The sequence below is a fragment of the Strix aluco genome, chromosome 2, assembly GCF_031877795.1.
Source record: "Strix aluco isolate bStrAlu1 chromosome 2, bStrAlu1.hap1, whole genome shotgun sequence".
NCBI lineage: Eukaryota > Metazoa > Chordata > Aves > Strigiformes > Strigidae > Strix > Strix aluco.
The window spans coordinates 72,619,170-72,639,887 of NC_133932.1; the positions used below are offsets into that span (position 1 = coordinate 72,619,170).

General features: G+C 39.5%; 1 protein-coding gene across 2 annotated transcripts in view; it reads right to left on the reverse strand.

Moving 5' to 3' along the window:
• The window catches only part of COL4A2 (collagen type IV alpha 2 chain), a 146,272-nt gene that overhangs the window by 45,822 nt on the left and 79,732 nt on the right, over window positions 1-20,718 (reverse strand). For both annotated transcript variants that reach the window (XM_074815315.1, XM_074815316.1), the window contains 6 exons: window positions 6,777-6,911; window positions 6,650-6,694; window positions 4,426-4,542; window positions 3,637-3,708; window positions 2,065-2,100; window positions 1,908-1,970 (listed from right to left, as the gene is read on the reverse strand). In XM_074815315.1, coding sequence (XP_074671416.1) covers window positions 1,908-1,970; window positions 2,065-2,100; window positions 3,637-3,708; window positions 4,426-4,542; window positions 6,650-6,694; window positions 6,777-6,911 — 468 coding nt within the window. The remainder of the gene's footprint in view (window positions 1-1,907; window positions 1,971-2,064; window positions 2,101-3,636; window positions 3,709-4,425; window positions 4,543-6,649; window positions 6,695-6,776; window positions 6,912-20,718) is intronic.

Here is a 20,718-nt window from a genome sequence, read left to right on the forward strand (position 1 = left end):
TGAACTGCCATATGCATCTCAGTTTACCTATCTGGTACTGTACAGAGTGAAATCAAAGGAAGATGGTGGGAAATTAAACTGTAACAGGAAAAAAAGCTGCCATAGCCTTACAAGAAGAGCAGTAGGAAATCCATTAATTGGAGAGACAACCTGCCTTGATTGCTTCAGACAGCTAGAGTATTCAACTGGCTCCAAAGGGCTCTACAAATTAAAAACTCTGTCAAATGTGGGAAAGGTGGGGTGGATAAGAAGCATGAGCTCTTCAGAGAAGAAGATGGTGAACAAGAGGCACAGAAAAGAGAGAGAGCTGCAGATGGAAGCATCTACCTACTAAGCCCCAAAGGGCATGCAACTGGATTATTCAAAATCAAGCCCAACCTCCAAGGAAAAGATAGTAACATTCAGGTGCAACCTGAAGTCATTAGACATCTCTGCCTCGCTATGTACCTTTGTGTGCATGAAAAATAGACTTGTTCTGAAAAAAAATTACTTTGAATCAGTTTTGGTTAGGCAAGTAGTCTGTGAGTTGTTGCCTAATCTACTGGGCAGATGCACTGTGCAGGGCATCCCCCTGCCTGGAGGCCCTGCAGGGACTTGGGGGAGCCATGCTTGCCTTCGTGCAGGATCTAGGACTTAGAGAACAGAAATGATGAAAACTCTGACCTGGGAAATGCTCCCAGGTCCCTCTTGCAGGTGAGTAACAGATTTAGAGACAGTAAATATAGTTGGATGTGTTTTGTTAAGAGCTGGAGATGGTGGGAGTCCATCCACTCTGGAAGAGTGTTCAAAAGAGATGTTGCCAACACGGCAACCAGAGGGATGTAGTCATGTGGCTCAGAAAATGTATAGTTCATAGCATTCCTGACATCCAAGAAAAAGCATTGGAAGTCATTGCAGGGTGGGCTCCTGTGTGAACTTTGTGGGTTCACTCTAGAGGAAGAGTAAGAAAAGGACTGAGGAGATTTCCCTTCAGGAGGACCAGAGAAGAAAGACAAGGTGCAGGTTATTCAGGAGACAAAACAGGCCGCTGCAGAACATTAACTTTGGAAAGGCTTATGCTGTGGATTTAGTTCTAGAATTTTTTTTTTTGGAGGCAGGTGTCCCTGAAAACAGCTGTGGAGGCTGTGTGTAAGAAGTCCTGAATTAATTTTTTTTCCTCTCAAATCAGTGATGTAGAGCAGGTCTGAAGTGAATTTTGACAAAACAAACAAAAAAGCAAATTCTATAAAGTTGTCTCACAGGAAAATAAAGCAAGCCTGAAGAAAATGGAATATATTGTATTTGAACATCTGTTTCTCACCCATAAAACTATTAACCATGGTAATAAGAAATGTAGAAAATGGTGTCTGGAGAGAACACAATCTTCCCAAAGAACTATTCAGTAACAGTTGTCAACATTAATGATGTAAAGGTTGATTTTGGAAAAAATGACTGAAAATAGTTTAAAAATAAAATTGGATTCTAAATACTAATGAGGAATGTTATGTATTCAATCGTGTGTGGGAAATGTGGAGAGTTAATATACATATCCTTTATGAGCAGAAAAGATAATATATTTAGGTCCTGATACCTTTGATAACTCAGTGTAGGGGGATGTAGACTGGACAGGATTGAATCTTTACAAACAAGACTCTTTCAAGGAGGTTGAACAAATACAATATAAATCAAAAGCCTCTGGCCATACAGGCTGAAAGAAACTATACCTCTTTTTGCAATATTCATCCTTGTGGAATCAGTGTCTCTCAGTGCTTTTTAAAAGGTTTTGCATCCAAGGACACCTACTTGCTATTTTTAACTTTTTTTTTTTTCCTATCCATTTGCTAGGTTATAATCCAACATAATGGAACTTGTGATATAATTCTTCTGTTAAGTTAATTTTCTACAGAACATATCTTAAATATACTTACTGGTCTTCCTTGCTCTCCTCTTGGACCAACAGGTCCTTGAATACCCAGCGTACCTGGAGGTCCCTTTAAATAAAAAAAAAGCCCCAACCATCAATTAATGTTGTTCTAATATCAGTTACTATTGATACTTTATCACATTTGCTGTAATACTACTTACTTGAAAACCATTGAACCCTGGATCCCCAGGTTCCCCCTAAAAAAACCAAAGAAGTAAAAAGTGCAATAAATAATATATACAAAATTAGAGTAAAATAGTTTTCTCATTCATTAATTTTTTTCTCATTCCAAAAACTAATCATAGCATGCAAGGCTACAAAAATCCCTACATACAGATGCAGTCAATACAGGTGTTGAGATAACCGAACATGGGCCACACAGATTTTGTACTTTCTACATATAGTGTAGTTGCATGCAATACAGTAGGAGAGTACAGAGTTGGCTAGGGAAGTCAGGGATCCAAACTATAAGGCTGAAATAGACCACAGACCACATTTAATTATTTTTTGAAAAATCCTATCTAAGCAGTGGCTTAATTAGGGCTATAACCTTAGCTGAAATGTATAAGCTCATTTTTCATGAGTTGCATGGGAATTACCGAATCATTCTGATTCTCTTCTGAGTCACTACAAGCATTTGGAACATACTGTTTTCAGTGACCACATATTTTAACTGCAGTACATGTTGAAATGTTTTTGGAAATTGGATCCAAAAATGTTCTAGCGCAAAGACCTTCCAATACCCATAAATAATGTGGTATTCAGTCCAGACACCTTGCATCATTTTGAATAGCATCCGAACCATCTAGTTAATTTGAGTTTAGTTAACAGAGTAATTTGTGGAACCCAGTACTTTCTGAAATGAATACAGGTGTCAGTATCCATCCTTGGCCACAATATACTTGAGCAATTCTTAATCATTACTTAGTCGTTCCTTCATCATTCCTAATTACTAACAAGTGCAGATTTAAAGAGTTTCTGAAAGGAAAAGAAGATTCCATTAAAAAATACAGGCAACTTACAAATATGTCAACAGAAAAACCTATTTTGGCACTCATCACTGGCACAAAATACAGACAAAGGATGCCAGTGGATCCCTCCTGTGCTGAGTACAACTCAGATGTAGCTTTGTACATAAATGTGTCACAATTTATACTCTTGACAGCATATGTAACCCCTTATCTTTATCTGATACCTTCAAATTACACAAGACTATGTATATATATGAGAAAAAGCCACAAGTGATTACAAAACATGTTTTAAGGTTTAGATATGGTGAAAGCACCCATAGGAATACTTGGGATTTAGTAAATAACTAAATAATATATTGAAGCATATTTTAACCCAAGTCAACCAAACTCCTGCATGAAAACTATATTAAATAGAATCATTCACTGGACAAAACTATGTCAAAAGAATGATTTTGCCACGCACGATACAAAGGTAGTCACCAAATAAAGAGGGTAATACTTGAACTACAACATCTTCAGTGCCTCCGCAATCCACCAGTAGGCTGGAATATCTTGCAAATAACTGAGTGGAGATTTTTTTCCCTGTGTATCAGATAGACTTTGCTGTAACCAGAGAAAGCAGAAGCTGCCTTGCAAAGCTTACACAGAGTCAAAGTGAGTTTCTTGGGACATGTCTGTCAGAGTGTAAAAAAAAATAACTGTCCATCATCTGCTTGTAAAACTGTACTGAACATGAATAACTGTCAGGAGTTACAGACGTACCCTGTATCGACTTGCGATGTCCGGTGGCAGTATATAGGGCTCCCCCTTCTGGCCCTTTGGCCCTTGGACTCCCTGGAGGTGACCAAAAAAACGCCAGAAGTAAGCTTTCATATCATATATGCTAACCATAAACAGCTAAGAGTAACAAAAAACATTTGTTGAGGTTTTCATGAGCATATACATACCACTGTTTAGAGGCAGAGACTACGCCTAGTTTTGGAAATTCACAGTTTCAAAACAAAGCATAAACCGTCATAGTATATAAAAGCATGGTTTTCTCATTCCAGGGGAAGAGCTCCCCATTACCTGGGAGTGGTATTACAGGGTAGCATCTCCTAGCTAGAGCAGCAGCTGCAACTCCCGAGGGCTGACATGTGCCCTGATAAATTCAGGAGCCCCACTGCTCACCTCAGCATGATCCTACATATCACGCCATGGAAAGCCAATACTTTGGCCATGGGACAGGGAAGGAAAAAGTTACTTTCATCAGGAATTGTGAGTTTAATATTATTTTATTGCTGTTGGATAAAGCTGTACAGATTTTCCTGAATTAATCTCTCCACAAGACCTACGTGACAGGTATAGCTCTGGGCAGACCTCCCAGCCCTGGCTGCAATTTACTAACTAAGCATAGGGCAGTGTGTCCATGGTAAGTCTGCATGGATGCTCTGCTAGGCCAAAAGGGAGCTCCATTAACAGATGTCCCATTCACCTCCAACACACATGTGAAGGAAACTCACTTCAGTAATGACTTTAGCTTCAGGTACTCACTTACTGCCAACTACTTACAATGGTACCAGGGAAACCTGAGAGTCCAGGAGTTCCTGAGTCACCCGGGTCACCTACTGTCCCGTTACAGCCATCATGACCCGGTTTCCCCCTTGATCCTGGCTGCCCTGGATGACCCTGTTGAGGAAAAAAAAAAGTGTTTATCTATCCATCTGTTTCTAGTTTTGCTTTTCCTGTAGTCACACAGTATTTAGACATTCTCACATTAAGCCCAAGGCTTGGATCCATGGGAAACTATGATTTTCAAAGACAGAAACAGACAGTGCCTTTTTTTAATATAGCTGCAGCTTGAACCAGATGCCCCAGACAGCTTGAAAAAATGAGTAGTGAAGGACCTTTAGAAAGGGTAGGAAAGCTATGTTCAATGCAGGCTCTGTTAAGCACAGAACTAAGCCAGATGAGGCTGCTGCACAGGGAGCCACCAAGAACTGGGATTGTTAAGCATTTCAGTGCTTCACACTGGAAGAGTGGGAAGAAAGGTTCCTTGCTGGCTTTGAACAGCTTCCAAGCTGGGAAAAAAGTCAGAGATGCTTTTGGAGCTAGGTTGAGTGTTGTGATGAGGCTGTAAGTATGGAAGCAAACAGCAGGGCTCAAAGCAAGGGAGCTGGGGGCACTGCAGAACCTCCACATGGAGCCTCTGAAAAGTTACTGCTGTCTCAAACTGGATTTCCATAGCTGTACCTACATTCGCCTTAATTGCTGTTGCTTCTGGTTTGCACTGAGGCTGATGAGAAACAAATCTGCCCTTGAACAGCATTTTCTTCCAGGGGACTCAGAAAACCCAGAAACTAACATAAAACATTTCTGCCTTCTCCTCTATCTAGAGGAAGAGTTTTCTCTTTGCCTCTGCTCCCTTGCTTAGAAGAAAAAGAAATCTGTCCATGTCCTTACCTAGCTCCATCAAGTACTGGCATTCCTCACCCCAGAAGAGATTCAGGCTTGCCTCCAGCCCCAGTTCCTAGCACTGTGCCATTACAGTTCGTACATGTGCCTATCTATCTGCCTTCCAATGGTTAGTGTTAAGTCCTGGCCTGAGAAAACTGGTTAGAGAATGTAAGCGAGTGGGAAGGGCATGGGAGCTTGAGGACAGGACACAATGAGCATGCAGGTTCAAGTACTGTCTAAGGTTTTTATCCCTCACAACGCAATGTGCAGAGCTTGGGAACGCAGGGCTAAAAAAGAAAACTTGCTCAGGTAAGAGAAGCAGTCCTGCTATAGCAACATGGAGCTTCACAGGGGAGCGATTTACTCTCTTTTCCAGGATATTAGAGCGCTTAGAAAAAACTCAGTGTGACATGCTGAGATGAACAAGATCCTTGACTTCAGGAGTGTTAACAGGAATGGGAAAGAGGGTCTTCTGCTTTTCCTTTAAGAGTGAGAAAGAGGGATAGGAGAAAGATTGTGAGAGAGAAAGCCCTGAAACTCGATAGGGAGCTCTTCTGGAAACAAAAAGGGGTGAAAGGAGAGTGGATGTGGATGCGTGGGCTGCATAGTGGGGCCCTGGTGTCAGGGAGCACTACAAAGGAAACCCAAGCCTGGGAACTCTGTCCAGGGATTCCAGTGACTCAGATTTCTTTGTTATTTTATGACACAAGATGTAAAGAAGTGTAAGCTGGGAAAATACTGTGCTGTGAACTTTACCCGGTTTTCCTCTTTGAATATTTCAGTTTCATGGACCTGGTCAATTTGTTCAAAGTTTGACACTTTAGTGTTCAGTAAGTTTTTTAACACTATCTCAAGCATGCCATATGAGCTATAAAGCAAGTAACAATGGTTAGTGTTCTTAAAATCATTGGTCTTTCTATGTGCTTTGCAACTCTGAAATAATCAAGGAATGACCCACTGGTGTCCTTCGCTCACAAGCTTAAGAGATGTGAAGCACTTATCTCACAGCTCTTTCCTACAAAAGAACATACTTAGCTGGGTAACCTCTGGGGACACTGGAAATTTCCATCCTTTCTTGTCCCCTTTACAAGGGGATTTCTCCATAGGACAAAGCAAATGGACCTTAATTATGTGAGGGAATAAGAGGGAGCACAGATTCTGCTTTCCTGTTGTGTATCTGCAGTTCCACTCACTTCAATAAATGCCCTTAGCTTAAAAGTGTGCACGTGGCTGATGTAGAATTTAACCCAGAGATTTTAATTAAAGTACAAAGGCTTTAAACTAGCCTGCAATATTTGCGGTTGGTGATTTCTTAAAGATGAGGTAACTGGCTACTTACAGGAATGCCATCTGCCCCGGGGAAACCAGTGACTCCTCTTTGCCCCTAGAGTGAAACAGTACAATTACAACTATGTTCTGCCCAGTATTTTGCTCACTAGCTAAAATATCTGATATTCAAAAGTTACCAGTTCTCCTTTGGGTCCACTTATTCCTGGATATCCTCTTTCACCTTTGTGACCTTTGGGACCTTGCACTCCTGGGATCCCCATCAATCCTGGTGGTCCAGTGAACCCCTGTGATCCAAGGAGTCCTGGCTGGCCCTGATAAAAATAATAAAAAAGCATTTATTTAGGATCAGTTGTGATGCATGAAGCTGGATTAGTTATCACTGCTGCAGTGGAGTCAGTCTCTTGAAGAGAAAATAAACACAGAATCTCTTTCCGTTCCAGTAGGCCAGACTCTTTGATGAACGTCATCTGGAAACACCACACAGAGAAACTCCAGCAATAGCGACCACATTGTGTGTGACAAAATCAATACATGGAAATTAACACTGAAATCAATATTCACTACTTGAATATTCCTGGCTACTCTATGAAAAAAGTGTTTTCTTTGGAATAAGGCTTCTCAAGAGTGATTCTCACTGACCTACAACATAACCAATTACACTCCAAGCAAGTAAAATATGCTTAACTGTGAAATCTGCTTAGTGGCCATATTTCTTACAAATGGAGTCTGATATTTAATGGCAGGAATTTCTGCCTTTTTTGGGATGATATTTCTCTTTAGCAGTGGAGCCTGAAAATGATTAGATACACACACATCCACACAGGTTGAAGAGTCACACACAGGGCTCCCTTGCCATTCTTCCTTCCAGCACTGGTTCAGCTCTTCAGGCCACTTCAAACATTGTTTAAAAATAATACCCCGTTGACTGCCAACATCACAAGGCTCAACAGGGGAAAAATCATTCTGAAATGACACAATGGTGGTTTAAGTAATGGATTGTGACAGTATGTCTGAGATCTGTGAACCAAACTATTTGAAAGCCATTCCAGACGTAGTGTCACCGAAGGCACATATGTTTTGCATGCTCTACAGCACTCAGTGCACTAATGACACTCATAGTAAATTGCCGCAGTCTTTTCTGGAGAAATATGCTTCAATGGCGCAAAGCACCATTTACTAAGATGTTCTAATTAAAGCCGATTCTAATGAAAGTATTTTAAAAATGCAATTAAGATTTTCACAGACCAGTCTGCAACAGCATCAATATCTCACAAAGCAAGAATTACAGCAAAACATGAACAGATATATATTTATAAAAATGAGTTGATAAAAAAATAACACCTTGTTTTAATATAAAATACTTACAGTCTCACCCATGCCTGGAAAGAAAGAGCTAGAAGATGAATACAATTCCTGTCCAAGAAGGATAACAGTTCAACTTCATTTAATGCTGTTGAGGTGGGAGGATGAAGGAGGGCAGTGTGAGGACTTGAAGAAACGAACCTGAAGATATCCTAATTTCTATGTATTCAGGAAGTTGTAGTAAAGATACTGAACAAAGCCTTACTGATATTAGGCAAAATTTATTTTATTGTCACATTGAAGGATAGGCCCGTTTGTGACATACTTCACACTTTCAAAACTTCATTGTCAACAATCTATCTGTAATTAACATTTATCTCTGCTACAGTTGCATTGATATCGCAAACCCGAAAACAAACACTATGACTGAAACATAGCTTACTTCTAATTTTAAAACCAAATCAATTCTCCACACTGCTTTTGTGGAAAATGGCTGTCACAACAGTTGGAGCAGGTTTTTATATTTTAAATCTTACTGTATTATATCAAATGAGTCCATACTGAGAAGCTGACATAGCCAAAGTACAAAACTCAGTGCATTTTTTTTTCTTGGAAGAAGTGAGCCAGTATGAAGAATGAATTACATGGCATTCCTCAGGACAAGCCACAAGAATGGATCTCTTACAGTGTGGATCTGTTGCTATACTGTTATGATTACTTTGACAAAACTGATGGATAGGAGCATTGCCAAAGGACACCATGGATTTAAGCATTTGAGCTGTCAGTGTGAAAGAGAATCTCTCTTCTCCTTACAACCAAGTGCAACTTTATATAGGATCCTTACTTCTAAACCAAGCCTGCTCATGCTGATTATTACGTGCTAGGAGGCCAATGTCTTTTCAAGTTAACAAACTGAGAAGTAACAAAGGTTATATGAATACATATAAAATATAATATGATTCATGTTGGCAGGAGACATATGCATCTGAACAAGAGGCTGCTCGTTTCCTTATTGCCAGCCATAGCTGGTTATTACAGATGCATCTTTCTCCACATCAGAAGTTTTCATTTTTTTAAAAAACAGTGAATCTCTAAAAGTTATTCTATGGAGGTGTGGATCCTTGTCTAAAAAGATTCACAGCAGACATACTTTTCTTAGTTACCTGACCCAAATGGAAAGATGCTGATTAGAAGCACTAGAATAATGATTTAAATCTGAATCAATATTCATCAGTGTGAGCTCCAAGATCAGGAAAAAGAAGTCTTTTTTGATGTCACTTTTTCTCAACTTGTCTTACCTATTATGGCTCAACATTTAAGTATAAATGAATTAAGAGAGAGTGCATATGAGCATAAACCATGAAACTGACTTTTTAGGGAAATAATAGATATTTTATTCATTTCAATTAAATGCACAGTCTATGTTCTTCATTGTTTTTTGTAGAGCAGTATCCATGCCTATGCAAATATCAATATAAAATACTTCTATCTTACTATAAAGCCTTAATTAATGAAATACTTAAATTAGTTTGTTCTTCCCCATACACTCAAATCTGGGAAAGAACCTTTAAAAAGGATGAAAATGTGTCTTATACACCTGCAAAGAACACAGATACACAGAATATCAATTGTAGATATTAGATTTGGCTCCAGTTTCAGTTTAATTTTGAAAGGTTCTGAAAACAAATGTTTCAGTTACTTCCCACAAAGAAAGGAAAACATGGATTCTGTACACCGAAAATGCCACTTCATTTCTGAAGTACTTGAAAGCCAAAAGAAGTTAAATAAATTCCAAAAGCTACTCAGCCACCTCAGATATGAAACCACCTCTTTAGTGCCCATCTACACCCCTTTTTGGGGGCAGTGGGATGCAGGCAGAATGAATGTAAAACATTTAATTGTAACTTCTGATAAGATGCTGGTTATGTTCAGAATTGTCAAATCTGTTCCAGGCTTTCAGCTTTTAGGGGCCATGCAGAGCTGCATTACTTCAAAGGTGGTGTTACATGGAACATGATTACCTCTCTAATTCCTACACCAAATACCACTCTCCCACTTCCAGCCCCATTTTCCTATCTGGTGTGGAGGAAGAAGTAAACAAGGAATGGAAAATGTGGAAGAGAGCTGGGCAAAGCCAGCGCCTCTTCCCCATACTCTCCTGGAAATTATCTGATCATTTGTTTGTTGAGGAATAGGGGTTATTTAATATTATTTGCAATAAAGACAAGAGAGAGAATTGATCCTTCTGGGGCCAGTTTAGCATGAGGCTAGAGTCAGAGCTGGGGAAGTACTTAGGATCATGACAATGTTTGTGTAATTCTTCAGCCAATTAGTACCTTGGCTTGTTAACTGAACTAACTTTGTTAACCTTTGTTAACTCAGACTTGTCATGTTTTACTCTGCTTTCTTTATGTTAGATCTTTTGTTGAACAAGTATGTCCTTTTTTCATTAGCAAATGACCTAAGAACATTCTCTTTTGCAAAGGTCATTGAGGAGATTTAAGCAAAGACAATCAATTTGAAAGGTTTAGTCAAATAAAGCATGACTCAATTATTAGAGTCCCAAATTCCCCTGTGTGAAACATGCCACACATGGTACTGCTCTGCTTGTGCTCCTGGAGGGTCGGAAATCCTAGAAAATTCGCCAAAGCTGTGAAATTGTGTCTGAATTATATTTCCAGGTTAAAAAAAAAAAAAAAGGCAAACCTAGGGAAACATGCTATCCCCATCTGTCATATTTTAGACAACTCACAAAGTACTTTCTCAGGTGCTTCCTTTCCTTAAATGATAAAGCAAAGCCGACACGTGCTCTGGCCCATAGTGTTCTCTGTCAGAAGTCTTCCCATTTTGCTGGGGTGAACTGGAACTCTTCTCGAATCCAGAGCATGGCATGATTACCCCATGTCACCCACTGCTGGATTTAGAGGCCAGTGCTAAGACGCTCACCTAAGCGTACCATGTCATGCTGTGGTCAGCACCTTGGAGCAAGCATGCGAGAAGAAAAGGAAAAAGTGGGCTGATGGAATATCTTGAAGACTAAGAAGTTGTTTTTTCTTTGTTCTTATACAAAACTTCCATGACTCTTCAGATGAATTACAAAGCTCCCAATGTCAGGAAACACTCCTACATCGGCAGTCCCTGCTTTGCTCTTCCTGCAACTTGAGCTCACTGGAAGAGGTCTCGCACAAATCATGTAGCCAGCCCAGCGACACGCAAAAGCTATTTACAGAGAGGAGCAAAGGTCATAAATTTAGGAAGCCTGGAGGAAATCTTCCCAGAAAACATTTGCAATGCTGTAAATACATTGTCGCTTGTCCAGTGACATGCATGAAAGAAAATGCTGTTGGGGTTGTGACTGCATTTAATAACTGCATTTTGCAATTAAATCCCAGTGGACTTAAGAAGATTCTGAACAGACTTTAAAATTTGTACTAAATGTTCATGTTCTGCAGCCTGAACTTTAATTTCCGGTTCTTTTAGGATCAGTCAAATGAAAGAGATGTCATGTTGAAATGCTTTCTTCCTTCTAATTTACTGCTAAATTTAGAGTGTGGAAACAAAATTGGTAGAGAAGGGTGCACTAATTTTGAGAGCAACCCATTGTTTAAGATGCCATACAAATAAAGATACAATAAATAACAGTACCTGTTCCAAAGGTTTTAAAATACAAGAACATCATCATGAATTGCTGAGAAATCCACCTATGAGCATGGAGGTGTGAAGAAAGGAGAAAACTGTTGATTTGCAATAACGAGGAGATAGAATCAGAATTACTGCAGAGCTTTACTGTCATTGAGCCCATTTCTCCACATTTCATTACAGACTTCCATTTTGCAACTGCTTCTGTTATACGGAATGTGATGATTCAGTATTCCCCACATGAAATTGTGCTTGTAGGCCATCATTTATTTAACAGTGGACAAGAAGAAAGGAGGTTAATTCCCTGACATTTTAAAAAGGTCATTGGTAAAAGGACAAGTTCACTTCCTGTGGGAAGGGTGATCTGACCATGACAGACAAGTGGGAGCTGGGAGTTTTTGTAAGAGGGCTCACCCTGGAACAGTCCCTGTAAGAACAGATGGGAAAAGGACGTGACAGCAAGGACCTCGATGCAGTCCCACTACAGAGAGACAAGCAAGCGGAACAGAGAGCAACTCACCAGGGAATAAAATCAGTCATAAGAAAAATGAGCAACTTCTGACCTGATTAAAAGTGCTAACCCAGGAAAAGGCATCCCCGCAGGCACACAGAAAAGAAACAGAAAAGTTTTTAAACACAATCTGGCAAAATGTGGAGAATGGGGTGTAAATGTGGGGAATTTGAGATTCTCTGAGGCATCTTCCATGGAGGTAGGCATAGTAAAGAAATCATTGAGCCCAACTAAAAAATGTATGACCTTAGTGCTCCTCCCACCCCCAAAAATATAAACTACAAGGAACAACCTCAAGAACCCTGTTGTGGCATACTGAGTGAGACTGGGATGGGTATATCACCTGGCATTTCTCCTGGAGTGTAAATCCAGGAGTTTATGGATTGAACATATTAGAGGGGAATATGTAAGGGAAAGGTTTGGGGTTTCAACTGCACACAGTGCACGCTGTGCCAGAAATACTTCAGCTATGGGGCTGCACAGCTTTGGGCTGAGAGGCAGAGAAAAGCAGACCACATGGAGCATCTTCCTGCCATAACTCAGCCAGTTCATTTCAAGACAGTGACTGCTTCTGGCAGCCCCAGGCTGCCCAGTATGGACAAATTTCTGGAGAGCTCATCACACAACCCTCTATTTACATAACCAATTCTAAGACAAATTTAAGACCCTATGGGTCTTAACCGGTTATTTTTGCATAAATACATGCATAGTCTTCCTTTCCTGCCAGCTCTACTAAGATGAAATTTTTGTTTACCCACACTTCTCAGTGGTTACTGGAATAAACCAAGTTTAAAACACCTCGCTTTCAAAGCTTTGCTGGGCACAACTTTAGTCACTGATGAGCACAACATCTACCATGATGAAGTTGTCACTGGTACATTTCGACACCATACATCATTACACTGTACATTGATAACGTAGTTTGAACTGTTTCATCCACTTCAGCAACTCAGAGTTTTGTTTTAACAAGATTTAAATATTTTTGCAATTTCACCTGGGAAAAGTAGCTCAAAACAATCAGTGGAATGGTAGAAAATATAAATATACAGGGCAAAACACAGCAAATGCTAGCCACTGGAAAGAAAGATTATCTGGGAGAAAAAATCCTGAAGTTTGTGCAGGATGGGTTGTTAAGCATATTCGCATGTCACTTTATTTCTGTGTCTTCAGGACTGTAATAGTGACTATTTTCTAAAAGACAGATGATCAATCTGAATTTGCAGTGAGCATTCAGCAGCTCCTCGCTAGGTGGCACCAGCCATTGCCGCTATAGGCAGCCCCGACCACCGCAGGTGCACCTTTCCAGAGCATGTTATAACCTTCAGGAAATCTGATAAGGAGTTCAGGTAGGGTCAAAACATCTTTGTGCGAGGTCTAAGGCCACAAAAGCAGAACGTTTCTTGCAAAATGTCTGGCAGTGAGATAGCTGGGAAAGTGCTAATGAAATGGGATGAAATTCATCAATGCAACTGAGCAGCAGGGTTTCCTGAAGTGCCTGTGTTTTGTTGTTCACCCTTTATTTTATGTAGAAGAACTTGGTCTTCTAAGGGGAATGAGAAAAACTTATTTTACTTCTCCAGTGAACTGCTAAATTTACATTTAATGTCACAGGTCTGCATCTTCTCAAATTTATATTCTGAATCTGTATTTTACTGTAGGGCTGGCATTAGCTTCTGCTACCACATGGTTACCAGTGTTAGGCAGGGATGGACTTCTATGATCTAACTTGAATATTGATAAGCAAATGAAGCAAATGAAGCAAACCTTTCTCATGTGCCTTAAGCTGTTGATATTTAATTCTTAAACACAGAGTAGCACTGAAAGAGTCAGCAGGCTTTTAAAAAAAAATTACATAGCTAATGGTGATGTCTATTTTTAATTTATCTTTTGCTACTTCAGAGAAGGTTATTTAGCTGAGTTTCACATTCCAGCTCATTTTCTCAGAAAAAACTTTCCTTCTCATTTGTTAAAAAGCTTTTTTTATTTATACCAAAAAGTAAACAAAAAAACTACAGAATTCACTTTAAGTTAAAAATAACTAAAAAATGAGGCTAGTTCAGCTTAGTGGCATGGTAACAATTTGCTGCTCTTTCAACTACATTGTCTGGACATGCGACATTTTCTCTCAGGACAGCGGCGACCAAATTACATTAACATTAATTCCAGAGCAGTGATTCAGCTTACAGAAGGGTTTGGGTTTTTTTTTAAGGAAGGAATAAACAGTAAATCTTCATTAAAAAAGAACTATGAAAGGGTTCTCTTTATCAGAAGCCACAGCCCTTTTCTGTAGTCAATAAATGAATTAATTTTGTACTGTTTTCTGTTCCCATGGTTTGATCTAATTTGTGATCTTCCAGAAAGTTGCTATGTCACCCAAGAAGACAAAACACGCATAAAAGAAAATATATGATGGAATGTAGGTCAAGCACTCAAAAGAACCAGTTAAAAGTCTCTTCATGTCACAAAATACACAGGATTATATGTCAGATATGCTTTCCGTACTTTGCAGAGCTGCTGTAGAAAGAACGATACTTGGGACCATGGCAATGGTCTCTTGAAGATAAACATCAGAAAGGGCAAGTCTAGAGAAAACCTCATGAAGATTTCCATGCTAAGTCTTGAAAAGGTTATTGCGTAGAGGAAAGGAGAAGAGGAAGGAGAAGACGTGGGAAGGAAGCAGTGGGCAAAGAGGAAGGGTGGTTTTGTTTGCACACTCAGTAAGGGGATAGCTCTGACAGACAAAAGCAACCTTTCTGCTGAAGTATGGCTGCACAGACAAATTGGGAAGTTTGGGATCAGAATTAAGACATATATTAGCAAATATATCTATCTAGTGAGGATGCGCTACTGAATTATGTGATAGGACTTGTAATGACTTGAAAGGCACCAGATTTTTTTAAGGATTGTATCTATTGAACAGATGTAGACATTTACTTACATGAAGTGTAGTCATCCAAAGCTCCCATCAGGTGAGTGTGACATTTTATGGCATAATATATACTAATGCAGATATTCAAACTAGGTCAAACAAATGCACCCTGAATACGCCCAGTTTTCTTAACTGTCTATAAAAGGAGCTTAGGTCTCTAGATCAAGTGTTGACCTCCACATTTCTAAACTTTCTAAACTTTCTAAGCTTTCTAAACTGTGCAAGAAGGCAATACCCCAAAAGATCAAGTCCTGGAATTGTGGATTTAGCAGTTAGGATTAAGACTCAAATAAACTGAGCACGAAAATTATGCTGCATGAAAAAGAAGCTGGATATAAATGCAACAAATTTACTAAACTTGGCAGGCAGTATATGCCAGAACCATTGCTACTGGTGGTGCACAACAGCAGGATATTCTTGGAAGTTAGAAATGCTTCAGCATAAAAAAGGGATCAGATGATAATATTGTGTGCTCAAAAGCATATCCATTTATTCCAAGTATATCATCTGACCCCTACCTTGCTTCCTTTTTGGCTACTCAGATACATGTTTCTTTTAGACTGCTATGAGCCACATAAATACCAGCACTTCTATATAGCTTCTTAGCTCAGTTTCTATCATCTATATTGTTTAATATAATAATAAAATTTCTGCCTACATTGGGCTCTGCTAAAATTCTGGTATGAGACTCTGGCAGGACGTAAGGGGAAATCTTTAGATCTCAGAAACCTGCAGAGCTGGGGCTTGCCCGACACTGTGCAACGTAGACAGATGCTTTGGGTTAGTGTGAGAGTGGAAGCGTGACTAACATTGCTGCTCACTTTATGTTGGTGAAACTGAGAGTACCAACCTAAGACAACCATAAAACCAAAAAAACCCTACTTCTGTTGACACGTAAACATTGTCCCTCTGACTTCCAACTAAATACTGTCTCTAAGAAAGAGTTAACTAAAATAACTTGGAGATGTTACTTTGAAACAACTTGAAGTTGAGATCATGAGCTAATGATGTTTTACAGAACACTAAAATGACATTGATTTATCATTGCAAAACATTCATTACTATTTAATTATTGGAGAAGGTTAGTTTGATAGCCAACCAAAAATTCACCAGAGAGGAAAACTTTGTTGCCAAATTTGCTCTTACAACCAAACAAATATCAAGACGATGGGTGTGGAGCAGGACGAAGCAGGGAACTCCCAGTTACTCCATGACAGTTGCTGTATCTGCTCATGTAAAAGGGCAGACTTCGGTCATGGTACCTATCAAATGTTTGACCAAGCATTTTGAGGGACAGCGAATGTCTCACATGTTTTTAGCACAATGAGTATGTTCTCAAAAGAGAAAAAATCCTGTTCATTCAACATCAGTTTTGACAGGATTAAAAAAGCAGACACTTTCCAGGGCACCATACAATACAGTACAATCCTCCTAATCTGTTAGTATCTACACCAAAATCTTTTTCTTTCATTCTTTCTATTCATTCCATTCATTTTATTACGATCATACGAATAAGAACAACTGCTTTTAATGACTTTTTAAAAATCACAGTTCACACAAAATGCTAAAAACTTGCATAACAGTGTAAGCTGTAAGGTTGCTGCTTGGCTAGCTGGGCTCCTCAAGGCAAGACAACAACCAGCACCTGCTCGCGTTAGAACATTCAGTCATAGACCCGAAAGCCGATCTGCCAGCCCAATTGCTTTCAAATGGCTTTCGGTGGTGTGTGGGAGTGTTCTCAAGATCCTAAAATTCAGGAAGTTCAACACAGATGTTTTCTGTCAGTAGGCGTTGGAAGCACCAATAGTAACATCTGTTCACTTTTTATATTTGTGAGAACATTTTTTTTTCTGTCCAAAAACCATTCACTGTTGAAATTTCCAAATTGTGCAACTGGCCAAAATGTTAAGCTCATTAGGCTCCATGAGTTTAAGAGTATGTGAAAATTAAAACCCCTGCAGGAGTTCAGTCTATCATATGCCAATTTTTCCATTCTGTGCTCCTCTTCTGTTTAAACAAAAGCATAACTATTTTTGTGGTGGGAACAGCTATCAAAACTGACTCGATCATGCAAATATAAGTTACTACTAGCTGTTTTAACCATAGAAAGAATTTAATTTTCTTACAGAGGCTGTAACTTTAATATGTTTTGTGCTGAGATACCCTCCCTACATGGGAGCCCAGAATACATGCTCTAGCAGCATGTACAAGGGACTTGGTGCAGACCTTAAGACACCCTCACACTCTGGTCATGGGAATTTACAGTTTGGGACGGTCTCCGAGTTCCCGACAAGGCCAGATGATTGGCTCTGAACCACCAGGAACGATGGGGGGCTTTAAGGCAGATGTGTGCGGCAATATGAAGAATCATTGTTGATGCAGTATAAGATACATCTTTTTTTCTCCTAACACTTCTGGACAGATGGGTCTCAAGAGTGGTGGGGTACTGTGAGATCATCTGAATGGAGTCTGTGCAGTTGTTTTCTCTACGTGATTTGCTAATCTTAATGTTAGTATCAATGCAGATGCTCTAGAAATTTCAGCAGTTGGGACTCTGTTGAAGACTGTTGAGTCAGCTTCCACTGAAGCTAAATGAACCCTTATGCCTTCCAGTGGATGTGACTTGTTATTATCACAAATATTCTAATGCAATCACTTTGATGGTCTTCAAACTGAACCTGGCTTCATGTTGGGTTTGTCTCCAAAAGCAACAAATAGTCTAAGCAATCTATGAGAAGTCTTGCCATCTTCAGGTAGTAAATAGAAATACTGAAAAATGTCAGCAATTGTCTTTTATATAATACAATTAAGTTTCCTGTCTTTTGTACACACAAGTTAACAGAAGATTTTTCTGACAATACTAGATCAAGCTGAATGATCTAGGGAAGCTAAATGATCTGGGGAAAGTATTACAGCAACCAATTACTTGGAGAAGTCTCTGTGATCCCACACAAGTCTTTTTTTTTTTTTTTTCCCTTGAAATCAAGAAGCAGGAGAGCAAAAATATTTTCCTTTGAATCCTGAAGAAAATAGTTCTATATCATCCACCTGAAAAAAATACTCACTGTTGAATGTAACTTGTGATAACAGTCCTGAAGAGGGTCAAGAGTGGAGTATAAACTTGAACAGGAAGGTATAGTTCTCCATATCCATTACAAAAGATCTAGTTTTTCTGTTATACTTGGTTTGCGGTAGTGATAATGGAGGCCAAGAGTGCCCACACACCTTCTGCAGATCCCAAAATCTCATCACTCACGGGAAAGGATGTTCTGCAGAACATCAGCAGCAGACAGTTGCACAGCTGTTCAAGGAGAAAGCCTATTTATCATTTCAAATGTTGATTTCAAAAGCTACTGGACATTTTTTAACCATTTATTGTAGGCAGTGTGGGCTATTCAGGTGCTTCAGCGGTGGATTGGGATGAGAATCAGAGCAAATCATTCTGTTTGATTCTTTACTCCTTTTCATTCTAAAATACTGGGGGAGTGAAGGTACTATTAAACTGTAATGGCAAGTTGCTTTTATTTGAAGGACATGGTGTTAGTTTGACAAGTCCTGGAGAAAATTAAGGTTGCTCTCTAACTGATAGTAAAGGCAGGTAATGTGGAAGAAAAGAGAAGCCTTCCAGACAAGGAAAAACAGCAGAAGGAGCCTTCATATCCTATGGGAATACCAGAGAGATTGCTAAAGAATTTGTCATGACTACTCATCTGGGTCCCATCACTGGGGACTGGTTTCAGGCTTAAGATTGAGGAGAGCATCTTCAGTATTTCAGATTCTGATTCTGGCATGTCTCCAAGCTTGGTTAAATTAGTGCCTTTTTGGCTAAAACATGGTCTGCTTGCAGTATTAGTTGTGTCAAAGAAATCAGTGATGCACAGTGACGTCCTGTCTTCGTGAACTTAGCAGAGATGCTTCCATCAGCTTAATGGGAGAGGCTGGGGAAATCGACAAGAAAATTCAAATTGCTGGTGATTAAAGGTCAAAACAGTGCACTTCACAGGTTAACCATGACCCCGAACCTCTGCTACGATGCCTCTCCTTCTTTACTTTGCTACAGGCAAGGATGAAAGGAAGCAAGAGATAAATTTGGGGCTGCTCTTCCTTTACAAAAAACTAACTAATGCTGGAACATCTGTAGCCTAGATTTCTATGTCCTGGATCCTCCAGGTACCTGAAACAACTTCAACTGCCACAGGGAGCATCAGTCTTCTGTATTTTTGACAGAGACAGTAACACATGCACTTCATGCTCATGTGGCTCCTCTGACTTTTTGACCTTCCTCTTCCCTTTCTCTATGAAAAAGTGTTTCAACTTTAACTTTCTTGCCTCTTCTGCATCTGGGAGAGCTTATGGTTTTTACCTAGCTTCTGAAAAGAGCCAGTGCTACCTCATCTATGCAAGCTAATGCCTATATTTTTTATTGCTTTTTTGTCAAGATGCAAAGGACACTTGTTATACAAAAGCAAACAAACTCTGAGCAACATCATCATTGAGGGCTACAGTGCTCAACACAGACTGTGATAATGTGGATAGCTAAATGAGTCAGTACAGCCTAGAGACTGGTAACCCTAAAATTACCTGGACAATAACCAAGACTAACCAAATATTGCCTGCTCTAGCTGACCCTGCTAGAGGTCCCTTCCAACCTCAACCGTTCTGTGATTCAGTGAAATACAGCAATACACCTGATGTTCAAAATCCTCCTTAAGATCCTGCAGTTTAGCTGTTCAACAGGTCTGTTGCTTAGATTTTTTTTCCTCTCTGTGATGCCTGCAGAATTTTTCTATGTCTGTCTATGCATTTATTTTCCCTTTGGTTTGCTGCCTTCATATTTCTGTGTATCTAACAAAAGCCATAAAGCACTCTAGTTTCTTTAAAACAGATAAGGGGAGTGAATCACTGACATAAGGTTGTATAATTCCTTGCTGTTAAACACTGATAACTACTATGAACTATTCAGGTAAAGTTAACCTTATCAACAAAAGCCAAGATGCAAGTTTATAGCTATCTGCCTGCAGATACAGTAGCTGTTTCCTTGTTGTAGACATATTTGAGTGTATGTGAGGTCTCCTGTATCTTTACAGTTTAGATGGTTCAGTATTTACGAGAAAAGCTAGGCTTCTGGTTCTGAAATGCTTTAATAACCTCAGCTAAAACCCCGCCAGACCTGTCACTCTGCCGACTCTACTGCTTTACGCAGACCTTGCAGTTCTGAACTAGATTGCAGAAGTTTCTGCTGTTATTTGTTTCCACAGGAAGACATCAGCAAGCACTCCTGAGAAAAAAATTACTCTTTTCTGAACACAGCATGACATTTCATGACTTTTTGGCATGAGAAATAACTGAAAGAGAGTGCATCTAAAAGGAGAGATTTGAAGAAAGAGTAAGAGAAAGATGATGGGAGATATTTAGCTTCCTCTGGATATTTTAGAGTTAGGGGCATACTTCTCTCCTGCTCCCCCTGCCACCTCCAAACAAGCAAGAAACCCACAACAGACTTTGGAACAGATATATAAAAAGAGGAATATAAATGAATTTGTCTTAATAAGGCTGAAAGAATTTTCAGAGGATAAGTTCCAGTAACAAGCACTGTACTAAGAATCAATGAAAACTTACTTCTAGTTGTGCTGGTTGGGTTAACACGACATTAGTTCCATAAATATTAACGCAATTGCAATGGAGAAAACCAGAAATCTGCCTATTTGCATATTCTTTTTGGTTTTGATGACTCTTG